The sequence below is a fragment of the Diabrotica undecimpunctata genome, chromosome 3 (assembly GCF_040954645.1).
Source record: "Diabrotica undecimpunctata isolate CICGRU chromosome 3, icDiaUnde3, whole genome shotgun sequence".
Classification (NCBI taxonomy): domain Eukaryota; kingdom Metazoa; phylum Arthropoda; class Insecta; order Coleoptera; family Chrysomelidae; genus Diabrotica; species Diabrotica undecimpunctata.
The window spans coordinates 87596502-87620467 of record NC_092805.1 but is presented as its reverse complement, the minus strand read 5'-3'; the positions used below and the strand labels follow the sequence as shown (position 1 = coordinate 87620467).

The following is a 23966-nucleotide window of genomic DNA, read 5'->3' as shown; positions in this document are numbered from 1 at the left end:
TATTAAAGAGTAATACCCAAATATTTTGCAGTATTTGAATATGGAATTTGATTATTTATATTTATTGGACAATACCCAAATATTTTGCAGTATTTGAATATGGAATTTGATTATTTATAGTTATTGGAATATTTATTTTAAACGTTTTTATTAGTAAAGTTTACATAATATATGAAGTTTGTTTCGTCACTTGCTTGTCCAGTCATATTAGTCCAGGGTAATAAGGATTTTCTCGTGACACTCAATAATCCAGGTAGCTGATAACTTTTTTAGTTATTGTAGACCTATAAGAAGAAAACCTATGTTTCCTGCCTAAAGTTCGGAGCAGTTTTTTAATGATTAACAATTTAATGCAAAAAACGCGATTTTTTCTAAATGACGATTTTTGAAAGTTGAAAAGTCAATTTATTGCTTCGCAAACTTCAAGATAAGTGGCAATTGATATTTGTTAAAAACTTTTAGTAAACATAGCACTTAGTAAACTTAAACTTTAAACTTTAGAGTTCCACCCAAAGTAGGGTATTGGGGTACTAAACAAACCCTCAAAATTTGGGACCGATATATTAATTAGTTTAAAAGTTATTGTATTTGTTTATCTCAGAGACCTTTTTTTTACAATACCAACAGAGATAGAAAATAATAAAGATAGGGTAATTCTGTGGGTGACAAATGAAAGCAAAAGACTTATACTATCAATATGCATTAAAAAAAAATAAAAGAATAATTTATTATAGTGAAAAATCCTGATGTCAAATTTTTGAAATTATGTAGTTTATAAACATTTAGAATAACTTTAAAAGCATTGTCCCTAGAAAAAATCTTTTTTTACATTCGAAAAGCTAGTATTTTCACCCGAATTTTCAAATAAAAAAATTTGGCCTAGGTTAATTTGGGCCAAAGTTAGCCATGTTTTTTTGTTAATTCACAGCTAATTTGATTATAATAATTAAGGAACTTTATTGACGCCATGTTAAAGAATGGGATTTGTATTTTTTGTTAAAAAATTTGCACAAACATTGTACCTTTACACCCTCTACGAATTTTCAAAAATGTAGTTCAAATAGTGACTAGGAAGAACCCACAAATCCATGGCGTTTAAATACCGAACAAACAATTTAAAACTAATAAAATTTTCTATATCTCCGGATCTACTCAATGGATTTTGATCACTCTTTTTTTAATTTGTATGTTTCTACGTACATTACAAATATGTAATTTGTTTATATATTAATTAATTAATAAATGGTCTAGTTTGTTTAAACAATTCGTGAAAAAATAATTTTCTTTCAAAAATCTATTTTTTTAATACCTAGTATCATTAATAATCATAGAAAAAATCGCGTTTTTTGCATTAAATTGTTAATAATTAAAAAACGGCTCCAAATTCAAGGCAGGAAACAAGTAGGTTTTCTTCCTATAAGGTCTACAATAACTAAAAAAGTTGTCAGCGACCTGGATTATTGAGTGTCACGAACATGGTCTATTTTTTGCTTATTTCCCTGGAGTATATATTTGATTAACATCTGTGTAATTTTTCTGTCGCTTCCTCGCTGGTTTTGCATATTGCTATGATAGCAGTATCATCGGTAAATGTTGCAATTGTATTATTTTCTAGAACAATAATATAACACGTATACAAAAGGTAAAGACACTTCTTTGTGGCAGCTGTAATTTCTTTCAGTTCCGTGTATGTATCTTTCTGTTTAATTATGAAATATCTTTCCAAGTATTTGAGAGTATCGTTTTGGTAAATATAGTCTTAGTTTATAGTTAAGGCGTCTTTGCCATACTTTATCATATACCTGAGTCACATCCTAAATTGTCCATCATATTATCCTTCATGATCCATGTTTCACATCCATATAGTAATACAGTATATTTACATGTAACAAATTAAATCCTTAGTTGTAAATTTTTGAAATAATTACTCAGTATACATCCAAGTTTCATAAATGCTCCTCATAAATCTCATAAGACATGGTGTAGACTCATAAGACATTGCTCCGCAAGCCTTGTAAAACACTACACCATGTTTCTCATGGTTCTATTAAAAATAGTAACATTCATTCTAATATTTAATTTTCTGGTTGCCTTTTCCAAGGCAACATTAAAGAGGAGACACGCCAGAGCCTCCCCCTGTATTTGATCATCATTAACGTCAAAGCATGTAGAGTTTTCTCCTTCAATTCTAACGCACGAGCTTACGTTTTGCATTGTTAGTTGGGTCAACTTAACCAACTTCGGTGTGATCCCAAACAAAGTCTATTATTGCATTATATAATGCAGTTGTTTTAACACTGTCATAGGCTCCTTTGAAGTCGACGAAGAGATAGTGTGTATCTATGTTATATTCTAGTGACTTTTCTAGAATCTGCCCATGTGCTTGAATTTGATGTATAGTTGACTTTCCAGCTTTGATATTGACCAACAATATACTTTGTAAAAAGTCTTTCAAACAATACATTGCCGAAGATTTTACACGCAGATGCTAACAGAGTAATGCCTCTATAGTTCTTACAATCCAGTTGATCGCCATTTTTATGCAACGCATATTATTTCATTTAGCCACTTTTCTGGTACCAATCCATTCTGCTATATAAGTACTAGGTATTAGTTAATGGATTTACTGCAAAAAGTTGATCACCACCTTTTCATACATTTCCCAACAGATTTAATCGATTCCTGTGGCTTTATTGTCTTTGAGTTTTAGGACGGCATTTGACACTTCTATTATTGTTGGGTCTTCACTGTGTAGTTGACCATGTAGATTTTGTTGATTGTCTATGTTGTAACCTCCTTCAATATCGTGTATATAATATATTATATAAATATATATATATATATATATATATATATATAATATGATCTAATAATAATGTACCTATAATATGATATAATCCGTATAAAACGTCTTCCGACGTCCATTTTTCATTCAATTCGTTTGTTCCATTCTTCTTTAAGTTCTTTCGAGCTCATTGAGTTTTTTATTCCTTCCATCCGTGTTTTCTACGGTAGTCCTCTCTTCTGGATTCCTGTAGTTGTTCATACAGGTACTTGTTTCGGGAGTCTACTGTCTTTAATTCATTGGACATGTCCGTACCATTTGAGCACCACTAATAGACGTAAATCCTTTAATTTTAATTTCATGAATGTTTTTATTCGCCACATCTCAACATTTTCCATTTCAGAATATTTATCATCAAACTGTAATCTACGTTAAAGGCCAATTTGTCAGTAAAAAAAGTAACAAAAATAAACAAAAGAAAATATAAGACATAAAAAAATATATCTTGTTATACATTATTTTGTAATAAAATTTTATAAAAGTTTGTCTTCGATTTTATTGTTATGAATCATTTACAGGACGATTATTTGTTACCTGTATGTACCCTTGCTAAGTTGTGAATTAATTAATTAATAAATAATATTACTCTGGTATACTAGTATTATTCTAATTACCCCATAACCGCACTGAATAGAAGACCGCCTGATCGCTTTATTGTATAGACCCAAGACTTTTCACCACAGGGGGTTTTAAGTAGGTATAAATATAAAATCTAGTACAAGGGATGACGTTTAGAATATTCGTCGTAAATGGATTTGATTTATGTAAAGAAAGATATTTTTGAAATAGATATCTCACTGAATTTTACCGTTAGGATTTTCGAGGATAAGCCTTAAGTAGTACCATAATTGTATTAATTCGTGAATGTTCTGTATTATTGCTTAGAATTAATTTTAAGTAGAAATGAATTTGAGTGTAAAGCAAAGAATTGAAATACTCATGATGATTGGGTGTGGAGACAAATCGCGAACTCAGATGGAAGTGTGTAATTTATTTAATGATAAATATCCAGAAATACACATCACGCAGTCAACAGTAAGTAAGATTGAAAAGAAATTTCGAGAAACTGGTACGGTTGAAAATGCAGGCAAATCAGGTCTGTAAATTATGTTACATTAGATGTTCTACTTGCTTTTGAAGAAGATGCGCACTCTTTTGTTCGTAAGGTTAGTAGTGATCTCGATGTTTGCAAAACAACGGTACACAAAGTACGTAAAAGTAAGTAAAATGCACAGTTGTACAGGAATTAAACGAGGATGATCCAGATAAAAGAATACGATTTTGCGAAATAATGATGGATAACAACCACCGAAACCCTCTCTTGGTTCAAAATAGTATTTTTTCTGAATGAGGCTACATTCAAATTAAATGGCGAGATCAACCGTCAGAATTGTAGATACTGGGCAAAAGAAAACTCCATCTGGATGCGGGAACATCATACATAATACCCGCAAAAGGTAAACGTAGAGGCTGGCATTGTAAGAAATAAAACCATTGGACCCTACTATTTCGAAGGTAATTTAAACGGCCCAGCATACCTTCACTTTTTACGTGGTATCTCGTACCTACGGTTTTGATAAAAGTTTATGGTTTCAACAGGATGGTGCGCTTCCGCATTATGCTTTAGATGTTCGAAGGTACCTAAACGAAATTTTTCCGAACAGGCGGATTGGAAGACGTGGACATATTGAATGGCCAGCGAGGTCGCTAGACCTCAATCCTTTGGATTATTTTATGTGGGGTAATTTAAAGAATGTTGTTTATAAAATGAAACCTGTAAATATTGGAGACTTAAAAACAAGAATTCGTAAAGAAATAAACAATATTTCTCAAGAAAGCATAAACAAGGTTCTACAAGAATTTGTACAACGTTTGGGTTACTGTCAAATACAATAAGGGCTACAATTCGAACATTTAAGATTAAGTCATGTATTAATTACTGGATCAATTTCAAGTTATTTATTATACTTTATTAATATTATAAATCAATAAAAATTAATTTTCTAAGCGCATATCTTTCAAATTGTATCCGTTAGACCCCCAGTATTATACTTTTTTGAAATCAGCTCATTTTTATGGATCTAAAAATGTCCTAAAATACAGGGTGTTACATTTAAAAAAAGAGCCGATGACGTCATCACTGTAATGTGTATCACCTTTATTATGAAATTTTATTGTAAAATGTAGAACATTAAATTTTTAAATCGACGTGTTTTAGATTTTTTTAAAAAGGCTTTTCATTTAGGAAATATTGTATTTATTCCATAATTTACGGACACACTGTATATATATATATATATATATATATATATATATATATATATATATATATATATATATATATATATATATATATATATATATATATATATATATATATATAAAGGGGGGTTGAGGTTAATTGGGTATACAGCTGATTAAAAGCCAAGTGTACTCTGTTTAACAATTCATTATATTTCGCCAATTTTCATTGGCATCATCAGATATGAGTTACAATTATTTAAAACATGGCAAAATACAATTTAATAATAGTTTGTTGTTTATATACTTACTTAATTGAGGTTAATGGCAGTGCGATTTATTTTAATACCATCAAGTAAAAATTTTTTTGTTGGAATAATGTTGATTACAAATTAAAATATAGGAAACAAATACAATTTAAATTAAAAATAAAACAGACACAACGTTTAGTTCGGTAAATGTCATTAAGGTTAAGTACTAGAACTATCAAATATCGAATGTTATTAATTGACTTTTGTTCTAGTACTTAACCTTAATGACATTTACCGAACTAAACGTTGTGTCTGTTTTATTTTTAATTTAAATTGTATTTGTTTCCTATATTTTAATTTGTAATCAACATCAACTACAATCAACATTATTCCAACAAAAAAATTTTTACTTGATGGTATTAAAATAAATCGCACTGCCATTAACCTCAATTAAGTAAGTATATAAACAACAAACTATTATTAAATTGTATTTTACCATGTTTTAAATAATTGTAGCTCACATCTGATGATGCCAATGAAAATTGGCGAAATATAATGAATTGTTAAACAGAGTACACTTGGCTTTTAATCAGCTGTATACCCAATTAACCTCAACCCCCCTTTTTCATCTACCAGTTCAGCTGTTATTTTAGAGGATATATATATATATAAATATATATATATATATATATATATATATATATATATATATATATATATATATATATATATACATATATATATATTGAAATGAATTGTATTGGGTATTCGACCCCATCATGTATTTGTAATAATACCCCTGAAAATCTCTCTATTGATGCATCTGTTCTTAATATGAATGGCTGTGTGTAGTCAGGATAGTATATTTTTAAATTTGACAGAAAAATGTTTTTAATTTCTTGGAATGCTAGTTCTCTTCTCTGATCCCATCTCCATTTTACACCTTTCCTCAGCAGTTCAAGTAATGGAATTTCTTTTATACTTAGATCTGGTATCATCCTTTTATAATAATTAATTATTCCAATAAATCCTCTTAAAGTTCTTAAATTGTGTGGTGTTTTATATTCCTGAATGACCTGTGTCCGTTCTGGATCCATTTCGATTCCCTTAGTATTAAGTTTATAACCTAGATATATTACTTCTTTTTGAAAAAATGTACATTTTTCTTGATTTATTTTTAGTCCAACTTTGTCTAATCTGTTGATTATAATTTTTAGGTGTTTCTCATGATCTTCAGCAGTTTTAGAAAAAATTAATATATCATCAATGTAGTGAATTACAAAATGTTCATATTGATCCAAAATATCATGAAGACATCTACATAGAGCACTGCAAGATGATTGAAGTCCAAATGGTACTACTTTGAATTGATATACTACTCCATCTATCTGAAATCCTGTATACTATCTACTTTTTCTTTCTAAAGGTATTAACCAGAAACTATGCTGTAAATCGATTTTAGTGAAAAATGACATTCCTGTAATTCTTCCTAGTATTCCATCTATACTCATTGGTGCTTCAAATTGCTTTTCAGTAATCTTGTTAATATTCCTTGCATCCAAACATAACCTGATTTCACCTGATCTTTTACGTACTGCTACTATAGGGTTTATGAAACGTGTATCTGCCTTCTCAATGATTCCATCTTCTAACATATTATTAATCGTTCTGTTTACTTCTTCTCTGTATTTATATGGTATTGGGTATGATTTTGTTTTAAAATCTTTTTCTTCTTTAACTTTTATACTATGGATATAATTTTGTGCAATTCTATTTTCTTTATTGACAAGTCCCTTGTGTTGCTGCAATATGGAAACGACTATTGATTTATATTCTTCAGGGCAATTTAAAACTTTTATCATATCTTCTTCTTTACAAATAAAATTATTCTTCATTATGTACTCATTATTCCTTGCTTCCAATTTCCATTCCTTAAATATTCACTACAATTATTCTTTACATTCTCTTGGGACATTTCCCTATCATCAAAATACATTTCTTCTTCATAAACAACATTATTTTCTTTTAATAATATCCTATCAACTCTTATTCCTTCTTCCACCTCATCTTTCTGCATAAATTTAATTATTTGCCCTTCCGAAGTTACCATTTTTTCTTCAAAATCTATCTTTACTTTCTTCTTTTCCAATTCATCATTTCCCATTAATATATCAACACATAAATCCTTGACAATAAATCCTTGCATATTAATTTCTTTATTAAGAATATTAATTTGAAAATTGGCTAGTTTATCAATTTCACCCAACTTCTTATTATTTGCACCAACAATTTTAATTTTTGGAATCTTTATTATATCTGATAGTTTTAATGTATTAAAAATAAAATTCTCCGAGACTAAAGTACTTTCTGAACCAGTATCTATCATAATCTTAATCATTTTATTTTTGGCCAAAGCATTTATATAAATTAAATTAATAGATTCAATAATTTTATCTTCATCTAAAGAAATAAATTCAGAAGGTTTTTCATAATAGCAATGGCCTAACTTGTAATTCAGAAAGTTTACTGAACAAAATTTTGATTATTAGAATTGTCAGATTGTATCTGACCACTTGGATCTGATGTCCTATGTCTTTCCCTACTATGACTTCTATTCACATTTTCTTGCCTTGTACTATTTCGTTCCCTGTCTTCGCAGCTTCTATTCCTTCGTACACAATTTACCTGTCTGTTATAGTTAGGTCGCTCTGTATTTCTTCTATTGTTAAAATCTTGTCTATTATTATTAGTACTGTTATTAAAATGTTGTCTATTATAACTAGTATTGTTATTAAAATTCTGTCTATTTTGATTACTGTTATTATTATTAAAATTTTGTAAATTATTACCATATCTAGTATTATTGTATGATAGACTATATTGTTGATAATTATTCTTATTATATTGTAAGTTATTATTGTTTTTCTTGTTATTATTATTACTTGTCATATTACCTCTTTGTATTCTTTGAATAAAATTAATAAAACTCTCTATTGTTTGAATATTTTGTACAGTTACTGTTTGCGCAACATCAGCATCAAAATGTCTAGATACATTTAAGACTGTTTCATCCTCTCTAAGTGGTGGTTCTAAATATTTTGCAACTGTTATCAGTTTCAATGCATAATCTACCATATTTGATTTTAAATTGTGATTATACTTTCCAAAATATAGAATTTCTCTAAACTTTGCTTCCTCTAATTCACCCCAATAATATGAGTATTTTTAATAATATAGGGTTTTTATCGCGGTTCTCAAAGAATTAGTTTGTAAGTACTTTTTTAAAATTATCTTTATTATATCTATTATGAAACACACACATATATCTAACCTAGCCAATGTAAATTTAAAATAAACTATCTTTAAATTGAAATTCTTATGAAACTAATTAAATTCTATAGACAATGTAAAATTTAAACAAACTATCTTCAAAATTGAAATTGTTATGACACTAACTAAATTATATTAACAAAATTTTGTACCTTTCTGTCACTGAATGCCTAAATAAACTGTTTTCCACTATATAGATTCTAATCACCACTCAATGTCTTCGTGCTTCGGTTATACTTGTTTTTGTGAAATTACTTTTTTCAATTATCAGCTTCACCAATTTAAAATATATTTCTTCTTAAGCATTTATAAACCACCAAGGAAACCAGCAAACAGCATTTATATTTATTCTTCTTTTCAGTATACCAATATCCAATCACCAAATATATTATATAATTTTAATTTTCAATTAATACTTCTTGCATTATCCAATCACCATTTATATATTACATAATTTTTAATCTTCAATAATATTTTCTTTATACTGTTTCTTAATCTTCATTTAACTCACTATATTGAACAATTGGACCTTCTGTCTGACTATAATTGATCTGACTTCTATTTCATGCTAACTCTAATTAACTTTCATATTAAACTGGCCATCTTGAATCCAAATCACCGAGTATTTATACCTTTTCAATCTTCCAGAACCATCTGGTAAGAAATCCTATTCGATTTTGTTCTATTTCTTCTATATGGATGTTCTGGAAACAGTATATGTTCGATCCACAGACATAACCATTATTCCAGAATGTTCCACCATAAACAAAGGTCAAATTCTGCATTCTGGAGAATTCTTTAATTTTCTATTGATAATTTTGTTGACATTTAGGCTTTTCAGATCAGAATATACACTTAAATCAGTAACTAACACTCTAATTTAATAAACTACACATTTTAAACAACATATTATTATAACCCCACTTTATATTCGTAATTATTACTTAAACGTCACTTCAGAGTATGTATATCTGGTTGCCTAGTCACATGACTCACTTAAATATATCTACAACATCATAATTACTAAAACAAAACTTTTTTTACACTTATTACATGCTAATTTCTTAAAAATGCCCTCACATAAATAATTTTTATAAAATTCTCTAGTATATAACTTGTAAATTAACCTTTCAAACACTATTTTTCTTTCTCCTATATTCTATTCATTTCAATATATATATATATATATATATATATATATATATATATATATATATATATATATATATATATATATATATATATATATATATATATATATATATATATATATATATATATATTAAAATATTTTCCCAGATTTGATGCTTGCTGTGATTCTCGTAATATTGCGAGATAGAGAGAATGAGAGGGGGAGGAGGTAGAGCAGAAGCTTATATCACCAGAAGCTGACGATCTACGCTACACCTCATATTTCTACTTATATTTGTTTTCCCATCGCAATAGTTTTTCACCCTTTACACGACTATAATAAAATCCGAGTAAAATACGAGCACAATAAAGAATAATTAAGTATAAATAAATCTTTTTATTTATAATTATTTTTCTATCCAGATCTCAAGTTACTTTATATGTATACAGGCTAGTAGTGATTTTATCTGCGACAAACTCCAATATGTAGATTATTATAAAATACACGAAAAAAAAAGTTGTAGGCTCTTATAAGGTATTTTAACATTAGTCAAAAATATACAGGGTCTTCCACAGCATGGTGGCATATCAAAGTTATTTTTCTTAATGGGACACCTTGTATATTACATTCAATTTGAATTCTTCCTATATTTTCCATCATGTTAGTTCTTAAAAAAGGTTTTAAAAGTATAAGCATTTTTGATTGCGCAGAGGTGTGAAAAAATAAAACCGACTGTATTGGCTATAACGACAGATCGCTCGAGAACAAACTTCACGCGACCACACACTAAGTGGAGTAGTAAGCGTGTTTATTAATAAAATAAAATAGAATCGAATCGAATATCGAATACAATCGAATATCGCATCGATCGAATCGACTATCGAATTGAATACCGAATCAAATATCGAATCGAATATAGAATCGAATATCGAATCGAATCATATCGAATATCGAATCGAAATAAATTAAAATAAATTAAATTAAAAACCATCGCTCTCTGCTTAGACAATAAAAATGCTATGCTTCCCTCCTACGTCACTCCCAGAGTGCTACAAATTAAAAACAAAACGCTAAGAATTAATTGCTTATTGGAAAAGAATTTTTATATAATCTAGTTAAATGACAAATGAAACAAGTTTTCAGTTTTTTTATTTGGTGTACATCTAAGTATTATAGCTGTCCGTCACTCCCGGAGTGCTACAAATTAAAAACAAAACGCTAAGAATTAATTACTTATTGGAAAAGAATTTTTATATAATATAGTTAAATGACAAATGAAACAAGTTTTCAGTTTTTGTATTTGGTGTACATCTAAGTATTATAGCTGGTCTTACTGCTGTTTTATATAATTTTTCCTTTAATTTCATAGGAATCTTTCCGTCATACATATCACCACTCACTGCAACTTCATTCATCCCATCCTATGTCGATCTAGGTTCTTAAAACTATTACTTAATTAATTCGAAGCCTTGTGAAATTAAAAACAAAACGCTCAGAATTAATTGCTTATTGGAAAAGAATTTTTATATAATCTAGTTGAATGACAAATGAAACAAGTTTTCAATTTTTTTATTTGGTGTACATCTAAGTATTATAGCTGGTCTTATTGCATAATTTTTCCTTCAATTTCATAGGAATCTTTCCGTCATACATATCACCTCACTCACTGCAACTTCATTTATCCCACCCTATGCCGATCTAGGTTCTTAAAACTATTACTTTTCAAAACCATTTCACTATCCAAAGTTATCATTTTGTTTGTAGCAACTCCATCTTTAAACGAACATTCCAAATACTCTGTTTTTGTTCTACTAAGGTTTAAGCCTTTTTTGATGCCGGAATTTCTTTTTCACCACCAATGCAACCAAAGTGCACTATTAACCTACACCCGCTTACATTTTTCTGTACAAGCTATGATCCCTATTATAAGGACTAGCCTATAAGCAAATATGTTGCTCGTATACCGCCATTAGGAGGCACGTACTTTATATGAGATACATTTCTTTGTATTATTTTGAAGCTTAAGTTTAAATTGAAAACTTTAAATTATTAAGTTTATTTAAGTATTGTAGCCTTTCTCAAGCCTGCCCCGTTGCGTTTGTCAGCGAATGAAGTCGAGTAACCCCAGTGAAAGTGAGTGAAGTCCGCCAGTTTACAATGAATGGAATTGACAAGCAGGCATTATCACATCGACCAGTACGCGGGAAGACACGTTACAGACTAATTTTACGGCATTGTTTTCTATTATTTTTTAAGTGAAGCTTTTACACTGAAGTATTACTTTTTTTTCTATAGTAAAATTTAGAGCAGATCTTCACCAGATTGCCAATTTTTGTCATAAGTTTTAAATGATGTAGGTAATGAACCATTGTTTCACAATATGAAACATAAATTTAAAACAAGTTTAGTTTGTATTTTGCTTTTATTTTGACAAAATGACAGTGTTTTCTATTATTGATATAACAAATATTACACAAACGATGCGAAATTAATCTAATATTTGCAAAATGTTGGATTAATTAAACTGTAAAATTCGAAATTGTTAACGTTTATGTGCAGTCAAACAAAAAGACGGGCACAAATTAAACCATGGTTTTTGGTGCAGAAAATGTAAGATGTATCCAATATGCACCGGTACATTTTTTGAAGGACTGCGAGTACCTGTCAGAACTGTATTTTATATAATGCGGTTTTGGACAGATCAAATACCAGTAATTATATTTATTTGTATTTGGACTATTGTTAGGAATTTAGTATATTTATAATTACGTAAATTAACTTACGACATTATATTTCAAGTTTTATTTAAAATCACATGATTAAATGTAAGCAAAGAATGCATAAAATGGTTTTTAATACTGTCAAAAAATACAATGCGTTTTATCTAAAAAAAGAATATTTTGGGAGTGCATTTTGTGGAATCCTGTATACCAACTAAAAAAAACAGAAATTTGATCATTAAACTAAAAAATATTAGCAATTCTTTGCCAATAAATAATTAACTCTTTATTGGCGTTGTATTACTTTTTCTCTATAGTAAAATGATTAGACGAGCGTCACAGAAGTAGCGCCACGACACGACGTCACGGATGTAGCGCCGCGAGATAGCATATTAGTAGAATCATCTACTAAATTTATATGTACAATTATTTAATGATCTCTTTGTATATTCTGGTTGAGATAAAGAAAATCCTATAGATATATAAAAAGTATAATACCTGCACATAATTTCTTCTGCCAGCAAATCCTTCAGGGGTGGTTACAAAAGTTACTGATTTGTCGATCCTGTCGAAACCTCCAAAAGCTTTGTCGTCAGAACTCAAAACGATTTTGTAGTTTCCTTCTACTTCTACTCCGATTCTGTAGTCTGCAAAACTTTTGGTCGGATGGAAGTTGAACACGAATACCAATCCTGCTCTCTCGAAGACCACCACCTAAAATAAAACTATGTTAGAATATTTTGCTTTTAAATGGAATTAAAAACAGGTTGCGTATTAGTATTTTCTTCGTAAATTCGTCGCACGTAATCGAAGAACGCATCTGGACATCCAAAGCAATACCGCTTTCTGCACGGCCTTATAAAGATGTTCCCTAAAACCCAACTGTTTTGTTATCATTTTATGTTATGTTATCATGTATCATTTCTGTGTAGAACTTATTCGTTGGTAATTTGGTCTATGTATATAGTGATGCTTCAGTGAAGGCCCATGACTCCACTTCTTATCGAAGAACGGATAATACGTTAGTAAACCAACTTTTATTTGCAAATTTATAATGCGTCGGAAAGAATTTAAGGTAGACATGCACTTTCAATAGTAGGAAGTGAGAGAAACATATTTAAAACGACATACCGATGTTAGGTTTACGAAATACCTTGTTGAACATTGAATAGTCGGAATAATTCAAGACGAGAGGTTTTATCGTTTTTATTTATCGTTTTTATTTGACCTGTCGTATTTTTTAGAATTTAAAAAATGTGCTAAGATAATCAAATTTGGGCGAATTGATTGAAATGGCAGCTTTCCATTTTTATTGGGAATAAGTGGAAATCTAAACGTCAAAGAAAAAAATAATTTAAGTCAAATTATGGCCTATTCCCAATTAAAATAGTAAATTGTATTAAGATGCCGCAAGAAAAAGCTTCAGAAAAATATTAAATGGCATCTTCGCATCAATCTCGCCGCCAATGGGCCTTGTTTTGGTAGACGCGGCCGCAGGTCCTGGGACGACTTAATTATAAGATATTCGACTACATGAAATCAACTTTAACTTGAGGATATCCGTCAGAAAAATAATGGCATGTGATTCGTCTTCGTCTTCCATAGTATAACTTGAATAGATATAACTGCAACGTTCAAGGTCATTTCATCGATAAAGGCAGGAGCCAATAATCAGTTGTATCGTTGTTGTATGCAAGCACCCGAAGCGTAAACATTCAAATACTTAACATTGAACATAAATTTTAGTACGTTTGCTACGTTGTCAGATAACTTCGTAATTCGTGAAATAGTTATTGTTTGTTGAATTTTCATATTAAAAACTAACAAGTTCTAAGAGAATCTATTTTTATAAGCTTATTTCCACAACCGTTGGAAATAATTTATTTTAACTAAATATCGCAATTCTCAATATGAAACAAATTTAGCTTTCTAATTTAATAGACTTCCATTCATTCAGTTCATTTTAATGATTATGACTAATAACTTCAGCAAATAACATATTTTATCAATTACCTACAACATTTTAACTTTGATATTAGTGCTCTGATAATAAATATAATTATAAACTCATTACAGTAACTATGGAGTATTAATATTACAGTTCAATACCTCTAAAATAATATTCGATTAGGTAACACCGCATCAACCAACGTCTATCGTGTCAAATCTTCACCGTTGCAGTTAAATATGTTTAGCTGTAAATCATGAGAAAAAAACCTCATAATACTATCCCGACATGGTAAATCTTACATTTAGTTTTCTCTCAATAAACACCAAACTCTGATTTTATATGTATGTTATTTAAAAACATAAATGATGTATCCTCGATATGTTACTGACTTACTAATAGTGGTATTTTCCTTTTATTGACTTCCTCCTATATGGACAACCAGATCAGATATCCAAATTAGAAATCAAATAACAACATCAATATTAAAAAGGGAATCATTAAATCCTTATACGATAGAGCCAAAATTACTTGTTCTAACGAAAATTTGTTCTTAGAGGAGAGACATTTGTTAACATCTATTTTATTAAAAAATGATTATCCTTTATCATTTATAAATAAGGAATTTTCAACAATCGGTCGAATGGAACAGAACAACTTAAAACGATAGGAAATCAATTCAACATTTCAACAACAATCAAAACAACAGACACAATGAGATCTAAACTAAACTTATTTTATCTAAAACTAAACCTAAGAATGAACAAGAAAGAACAAAGAGTTGTATTTATAAAATACAACTGTGAACATCATCTTATACTAAAAATAGAGAATTTTATACTCAAATAAAATGTATAAACACGCATGGGAAAATGAACATAGGGTTAAATGGAACAATTCAGGCATAGTCCTAAAAAACAGATGGTAAAAAGCAAAAAATCAAAGAATCAACTCTAATTAAGCTAAATGAGACCAATTGCGTCGTAAATTCCTCGGCAGAATGCAGTAGGATCTGGTTACCCATATTACAAGAGGAAGTCAATAAAAGGAAAATACCACTATTAGTAAGTTAGTAACATATCGAGGATACATCATTTATGTTTTTAAATAACATACATATAAAATCAGAATTTGGTGTTTATTGAGAGTAAACTAATTGTAAGACGAAATACTTACATGTTGGGATAGTATTATTCTCCACTATCAGGAGAATTTTACTATCATCATTGCAGGTAGTTGTCCTTTTAAAGACATGCAGTGTTTTCTGACGGATATTCTTAAGTTAAAGTTGATTTCATGTAATCGAATGAACTATCTTACAATAAAGTCGTCATAGGAACGCAACTCGGCAATATTGGCAATATAATGTTAAAGTCGCCTACTTTAAAATGTATAATATATGTTTACATTGTCAATATGAATCAGTCAGATAAATTTAAATTATTAGAAGAATTTTTCACCAAATAACAAAATTTGTTTAATTTATTAATGTTTTGTATTAAATGTTATTTAATCATCAACCCAGTGTCTTAATAATTACAATGTTTATATATTTAATTATGTAATTTAAGGGTCATCTGACCTCATTATGTGGCTAGTTCCAATTACTTTATAGAAGTTTTTTACTGATGATGGTCCGATAGGATTGATAAATGCATTTTGGATCATCTTTAAAATTTTATACCATTTTCAGAAAAAAAAAATACTTCATTGTTAAGTTTTGTAAAACTATAGTATACAGCCAAAAAGTGGGAATTTCCTTTTTAATGTTTTTTTAAATTAACTACAATATTTAATACTATAATATTTACCAACGTATCATAAGAGCTATTAAAAAAATTATATTTATAGACAAAAGCGTAAAATTGAAATACATCTCCCCCTCGTGTCGCATATCATCCTAATAAGCAAAGGCCCCTCTCCCTCTTGTCTACGACGTAGTTTATGGATATTCCTCCTTCATGAATTCATAGGGGGGCTAAGTCGGATGACCGGGGGGCCGTTTTATTGCACCTTGTGTAGGTACTAATCACACATTTAAGAAGAATGAAAGCTAAATCGTTTCTAACGGTCTGTGCATTATGTGAAGGACAGCCGTCTTGTTGAAAAAAATTTCGTTTAAGTTGATTTAAATATGTTCAGGTGTAGGAATAATTTGATTTCTTAGTAATTAAAGATATTTTACTGCGTTTAGATTTCCTTCGATAAAAAAAGACCAATATGATCTTCCAAAATTCTATTTAACTTTTGTGGATACTGTGTATGCACAGACATACTCAAATGCCCATTTTCCTGAGACCAATAACGTACAATGGATGGATTATGTTTATTTTTTTATAAATTGCGAAGGAGAACTAGTCTGTAAATAAAATATTCTTCAAAAAAATCATTATTTTCATTGCAATTCTCCATCATAATTTCACATAATTCCACCCGTTTCAAGTAATCATCAGGAGATATGTCTTGAGTGGTCTGCACTTTCTAACAATGGTAGTTGTTTTTTTTTTCAAAATATTCCTCACTGTTTTTTCATTTAAGTTAACTTCATCGGCAATTTGTTTACTTGAACACAGCGCCGCTTCTGCCAATGCATAGACTTGGAGTTTCTCTAATTTATCGTTCTTGATTAATTTTCTTTTCCCGAGGTTGACCTGATGATAAGCAGTTTTTACATCTGCCATTAGTACCGGTTTCTCATTATATTTTGACCCCCACTTATTTTCCTTAATTTCGGGAATACAAAAAAAAGTTTCAAATAAAAGTTGTATTATTTTATCTGTACCGATCAACAATGTAGCAACAGACCAAATTTTGTATACAGGGAGTGCACAATAAAATGCATCTTCAATATTTCAAATGAGACACCCTGTATTTTTTTATAGTTTTGAGTAGCTCTGCATTTCCTGATTACCAATATATAACATTGTGTATCATTAGTTTTGTTCTATAATGGCATATGGTACTACAAAAGGGTAACCATAGGTGCCTATGCAACTGATATTTCCTAATGAAACAATTATTAATTTATTATAAACTGTCCTCATACCGAAATGGGTTATACTGCAGATGAAAAAGTAGATATATTCTCAATTTATGTAAAAAATAATAAAAACAAGCAAGCGGCAAGAAGAGAATATAGGCTGATTTATCCAGATCGACAGACTCCTTCTGCAAATACATTTTTATATAATTATGGTCATGTCATAAATGAAAAAAGGTTTGAACGGAATAAACGTACTATCGTAGGAAATGATGATGAAGGTCTAATACTTTGCTTTACTTTGAACGTAAAAATTAAATACTTAAATAATAGATTTAGGGCCGGTTGTTCGAACGCTAATCAAAACTCAAATATTTAATTAAAATCAAATACGTCACATTTTGAGGTTACGTTGACTGATTTATTTTATTCAGTTTTATTATTTTGCGTTTTAATTTAAAATAAACCATAATTAAACTCTTTCTGATGTTAATTTAATGTTTTTATTTACACATCAGTAATAATAATAAGCAATTTTTAATAATTTTGACAGCTGCTGTGACGTATTTGCTTGTAATTAAATATTTGATTACAATCAAGTTTTGATTAGCGTTCGAACAACCGGTCCTATATCCATAATAACATTTTTATTTTAGAAAATTCCAAAACTAGTCTAAACAATGCTACTGATGCATTGGAGAAAAGCCGTGCGACGATACATAGAGTTTTAAAAAAGCACAACTATAAGCCGTACAAAATATTACCGGTACAAGAACTTACCGATGTTCATAAGAGAAAGCGCTTACAGTGCTGTCAAGACATGCTTAGAAATTTGAACAATGATCCTAATTATTTTTATAACATTTTATGGACATATGAATCAAATTTTTCAACTTCAGGCATTTTTAATAGAAAAAATAGGTATTCGTGGTAACAGAAAAATAATAGAAAAAGAAAAATTAGGCAAATAAAAAAGTCAGGAAGAAAATCAATAAATGTGTGGTGCGGAATATTTCAAAACAAAATAGTTGGACCATTGTTTTATGATTATAAATTAACTGGGGAATCATATTTGGACAGTCATTACAGAAGTGGATGAGTTATTAAATCAAAATTATACACAAAATGAATTAAATAGTATGATACGGCAACAAGATGGAGCACCACCACATAATGTCGTAGTCCTTCAAGAACATTTAAATAATCAATTTAGTGTGTGGATCCGAATAAGGGTACCATTACATGGCCACCAAATAGTCCCGACTTAACACCATGTGATAGCTTTTTATGGGGGTTTTTAAAAGAAAAAGTGTATTTTGATTCAAATAAAAATATTAACACTATCACGGCAAAAGTTCTCGCAGAAATTGAAAATTTAAATGATCATAATAACACAATATCTGACAAGATATTACTTGTGCATAACAATGGAGGACACTTTGAGCATCTATTGTAATCTTAAATGTAGTATTGTATCTTAAATGTAGTATTGTAAGTCATTAATTTTTTGACTTTCTAAATATATTTTTTTCTTATCTTAGTATAGTATAGTAGTACCATACGACATTATAGAACAAAACTAATGCTACACTATGTTATATATTCGTAATCAGGAAATGCAGGGCTACTCAAAACTATAAAAAAATACAGGGTGTCCCATTTGAAATATTGAAGATGCATTTTATTGGACACTCCCTGTATACAAAATTTGGTCTGTTGCTACACTGTTGGTCGGTACAGATAAAATAATACAACTTTTATTTGAAACTTTTTTTTTGTATTCCCGAAATTAAGGAAAATAAGTGGGGGGTCAAACTATAATGAGAAACCCTGTAGGTATAGTCAAACTTTTTAAATTGATGAATAATGGTCAATACAGTATTTTCTACAGGTATTGGCCTATTTCCAAAAGCTGTAATAAATAAATTAATAGTTTCTTGTGCAGAAATGTCCCCAAAAAACTATTTGTATTCTTTCTGCAGTTGTGTAAACAGTCGGTCTTCTTCTTTAAGTTAAGTTCCATCTTCTATCGAAGGTTGCAAATCATCATGGCTATGCGGACTCTGTTGACTGCCGCTCTCGGTACAGAGGTATATTGAATTTTTATTGTCACACCTAGCTAGTTCTGAAATATATGAGAGATACTTTGAAGAGTGTTACTGGATCGGACACAATCGGTTTTATCGTTCGATGTAACGCTAGATAGGCATTCATGCACAATGTGGAGGGGAAACTAGGGGAAAATACGATTGTAATCTTTGTCTATTAAGCGAAAACATAATCTTCATTAGATATCTCGCTAATTTTGTAATACCCACCATAATTTTTTTCCGAATCTTCATAGTGACTGTTATAGATTTTATTCATTTTGTCGAAAACTGATCGTGTCTTCTCTATCCTTTCTTAATTTCCGTCGAGTGTTCTCACTGTTCATTCAAATTTGCACCTAAATAGTGACGGGATAATAGCTGGAAAAGAAATACAACAAGAGAGCACGAAAAGATATGTTTACGAAGGAAAAAAGAACGAAAAAACAGAGCTGATTGAAATTATTCTAAATAAAAATCATTTCTTGGTAAATATTTTCATATCTTGTAAGATTGTAGGAGACAAAAGAAAAACAAAGAAAAAAAACTACGGTTATTAAAAAGAAAAAGAGATTTCTTTGCATCTTGCTCGAAAAAAAATTCAAAAGAATAAACAAAAAAAATGCGTTGATCCAGTCAATGCTGAATCTTTCAAGAACTTTCGACTAAGAAACGCTAAGGAGTCCAATACCCCATTAAAAGAGTTGGACTTATAGGAAGAGGGAGAAAAGTAAAATTAACTATGTATGTTCATCTTAAACGTTGTTTAATATGTATCACCCACCTTATCATCCTGGTGTTTTGTACTGACGTATGCTGGATGAGCAGCCAACCACCCGTACTTATTCTCTGTGTGGTTCATAGCGGCGTCCCAGTTATTCAAAAACTTATATTTCAGCATCTCATCATCAACGAGATTCCATTGTCTCCTGGCGTAGTGATAGGAGCTGTTGTTACCCGCTCTTGGGAAATCTAACCATTCTGGATGACCAAATTCGTTACCAATGAAGTTTAAGTAAGCTTCTCCTCCTAGGCCGTGAGTTATGTAACGGATGAGTTTGTGCAAAGCAATGCCTCTATCAATTATGAGTGACTGGTCGGATAAGGTACTCATGTGCGTGTACATTTCTTTATCCATTAACCTAAAACATAAAGACGCTGATACTTTTGTCTATACGGGAAAGTAAGGCAAAATGGCGAGGCAACATTTCTTTTGGCTAAAATAAATAAGCAAATAATTAAGTACAGCTTTATCAAACAATAAGAGGGGTATAGCAGCATTTTGAAAAAATTATATCTAAGTATGCAGTTAAAATAAAAATAACATTATTTTTTAAAAGCTCTAATGGGACCGTTTTACACAATAGTTAGGGTAGTATGACCTCGCCCATGAGGTAAAATTACTCCTATAGCTCTTTTGTACAGAAAAGTAATAACTGGCAAAAATATACAATTTCTGCTTTCCAGTTACATCCGCATACAATAAATGAAACCATTTATTGTACAAATTGCACTTAATCCAAACCTTTGCATTCGCAGTTGCGTTTTACAGAAAGTTTGAAGTTCGCAGAGTTTTTCTAATAATTATCGCTGAGCGATCGCCGCTAAGCGATGATCGCGGTGTACCGCTTGTGTGGTTTGTTACGGCGCCCTTTTTACTGAAGCATCTGTCGCTGGAGCCGCTAGCGTCGATCGTTGGCGACTGGTCCGACAGCAGACACAGTCGCAAACGCTGAGCGACTATAGTGGCTTCTGTATGTAATTTTGAAAGTTTTTTATTTGAGAGATTACTTCTGGAGACACTGGATATGGAATACAGTTTGTAGACGACTTTTTCATATCCTCTTTTACCAAACTTAACACAAAATCAAACTGAAGTTCTTCTTTTTGTCCTCTTTTAAATATTGCATGTTTTTCTAATCTAGGAACACTTCACATTTCTTTGTCCTTTTTTTTTCTGCTAGCAGGTATTTTAACAATAATTGTTTTCTTTTTCATACGCTCATCGCTGCAACCAAACCACTTGTTCGCTAGACAACGGGCAACTAACTAAACAAATCATAGCTTCAGTAAAAACACTCCGCTTGCGATCATCGCTTAGCGATCATTGCTCAGCGACGATCGCCCAACGATGATCGCACCAGACGCCCCAGTAAAAACGTACCTAGAGTGCGGATTTTTAGTCAGCGCAAGCAATATGCTAACAGAAACTGTAAATTGTTAATCTTTTTGTTTGTGTTGGTTAATCGTAACAATCTGGTTAATTTTTGAAATCAAAAATTTTATTTTTATATACCCATTACGACAATTTCGTCTACAAAATAAAAGTTAACGTAAACTTTATAAAAATATACGTAACACTTTTTCTTGTATATACTTGTATAATAGAAAACCATAAGATAATTATTGGTTCTATATGCTATGTTTGTGTATTTTTTCGAGTTAGAAATTATAAGAAATGTCCGAAAAGTGTTTGCGGAGAGATGAAAGCTGTAAACTAATAATTAACCGCACTAGCGCACTACATTAATCCCTAATTGGCCGAAACTAGATAAAAACTAGTCAGGAACTATCTCCGTGAACAAAGCTAATAATTCATTCCCTCTTTGGCGGGGGAATATTATTGCTGAAGGAATGAATTAAACAGTTACACAGAAAACAACGGTGACATTTTGTTTTCCTTTCAGCGCTTGTTAGGAAACCAGCTTGTTTCAGTGCCTTCAATCTGTATGTGCTAAAATTTTAGCAACATGCTAGGGACCGTCGTCTGAATACCAGCCTCAGCCATATTATATGTTCTCATAGGATTGATGTTATTTTTATGTTGTATTTCATCAAAGAGGGAAAAAACTTCTGCGACTGTCACCAAGCACAACACCTGTACAAACTTTTACAGGGTACAAAATTCTAGACTGGGTGCAGGAAACAGCAATGGGCAGTAAACCCAATAAGCATCAGCTTCAGTGATAACGGAGATCGTTTGGATTAGACGGGCCCATTAAAGAAAAAAAAGCCTTTTTGTAGGTAAAAATAAAAAAAATAATGTAGTTATAGTTCATAACTGGAATTTACGCTCCATAAATTAAAGGTACATTGACGTACAGGGAATATCACGTAGCTGTAATACATGAATGCTCGTTATTGTTCACGTAAGTTTTGGAATATGAGCTTAGTTAGAAAAATTCTAAGCAATTCATTGTATGGTTACGACAGAAATCGAATTAATGATATGCAAAGGACTTAAGAAAAAATTGATAGAAGAGAATTGTTTTAGAAAAATATGTAGCTATTTCTTGTTTGAAAACATGCTTACTTGCAGAAAACAAAAACTAAATGTAGATTACAATTTATAGATTTTTTTGGCATTAAGTTGAATCTACGATGTGCAACTTAATTGTCTTGATATTATTGTATGAATCAGTACACCTGTCTAGTATATGCCAGATGTCAATCTAAATATAATTTGACATTTTTTACATGATATTCAATGTGTTTATTTTTATTACAGCTCATTTATTAACGTTTTCTCATTTAGATCATTGTCAAAATTCAGTTGATTAAAACTTTATTGACGTATCAACTTATCAATTACTTATTACTATCTACTAAATTAAGTTTTCCTGAAGTTTCCCAGCTGTTTTCGTCTTCGGTACATTCCATCGCCATTATTTTGCTCTTTTTAGACTTTCTAGTAGAAACTACTCCATCTTTCTGATCAATATGTTCAATATATTCTGACAAATATGTCTCGCATGATGATGCACTTTTTGTTATCTTTTTTTAAGTATATAAATTTAGGACACTACAATTTTATTTAAATTTAATGGTCAAATGTTTATTTTAAGACAAAAATCGGACTAAACTACATAAAAACAATAATCTACTTACCAAAACGCGATAGTTTTATCTCCGACTAAGGCTTGATCGTGAGATTCGGCATATGCTACGTTGCCTTCCATCCATCGCCTATTTGTTAATGTATGGATAATGTTGCCTATGTCCCACGAATCGTCCGACTTGTGTTTTAGCAGTTGTATCCATTTATCAGGTATAGCCATGGCCAATCTATAACGAAACAGTCTTACTTATATTCAAATATTTAAAATGTTTAGAATTCAAAAATCGTGGCAGAATATTTCTTTGTCTAAACGTAGTACATTTTACCAAAAAAAAAGAAATAGAAAAATTTAATCCATAAATTTATTTTTGATTTAAAAAGATGATATATAGTACGAGATTGCACTGCAAGATCACTACGTTCATAACGTAGTTAATCAAACTCTCATTTTTACATACATTTAGGAATAGGAGAATACATTGATAACAGGTTGCCAGTCAAAAACTGGCCTTAAATAGTTTTAATTCAATTAATGGTAATTAATTTTTGAACAAAGTGTTACGTAAAAATATGAGTCATAGTTTTAACCTGTAA

At 30.2% G+C, this 23966-nt stretch overlaps 1 protein-coding gene across 1 annotated transcript in view; it reads right to left on the bottom strand.

Annotated features, from left to right (window-relative positions):
* AGBE (1,4-alpha-glucan-branching enzyme) overlaps window positions 1–23966 on the bottom strand; it is a 52015-nt gene that overhangs the window by 1738 nt on the left and 26311 nt on the right. Inside the window, exons 8-10 of the mRNA XM_072526231.1 lie at window positions 23423–23599; window positions 20319–20676; window positions 13018–13233 (exon numbers count right to left, since the gene is read on the bottom strand). Coding sequence (XP_072382332.1) covers window positions 13018–13233; window positions 20319–20676; window positions 23423–23599 — 751 coding nt within the window. The remainder of the gene's footprint in view (window positions 1–13017; window positions 13234–20318; window positions 20677–23422; window positions 23600–23966) is intronic.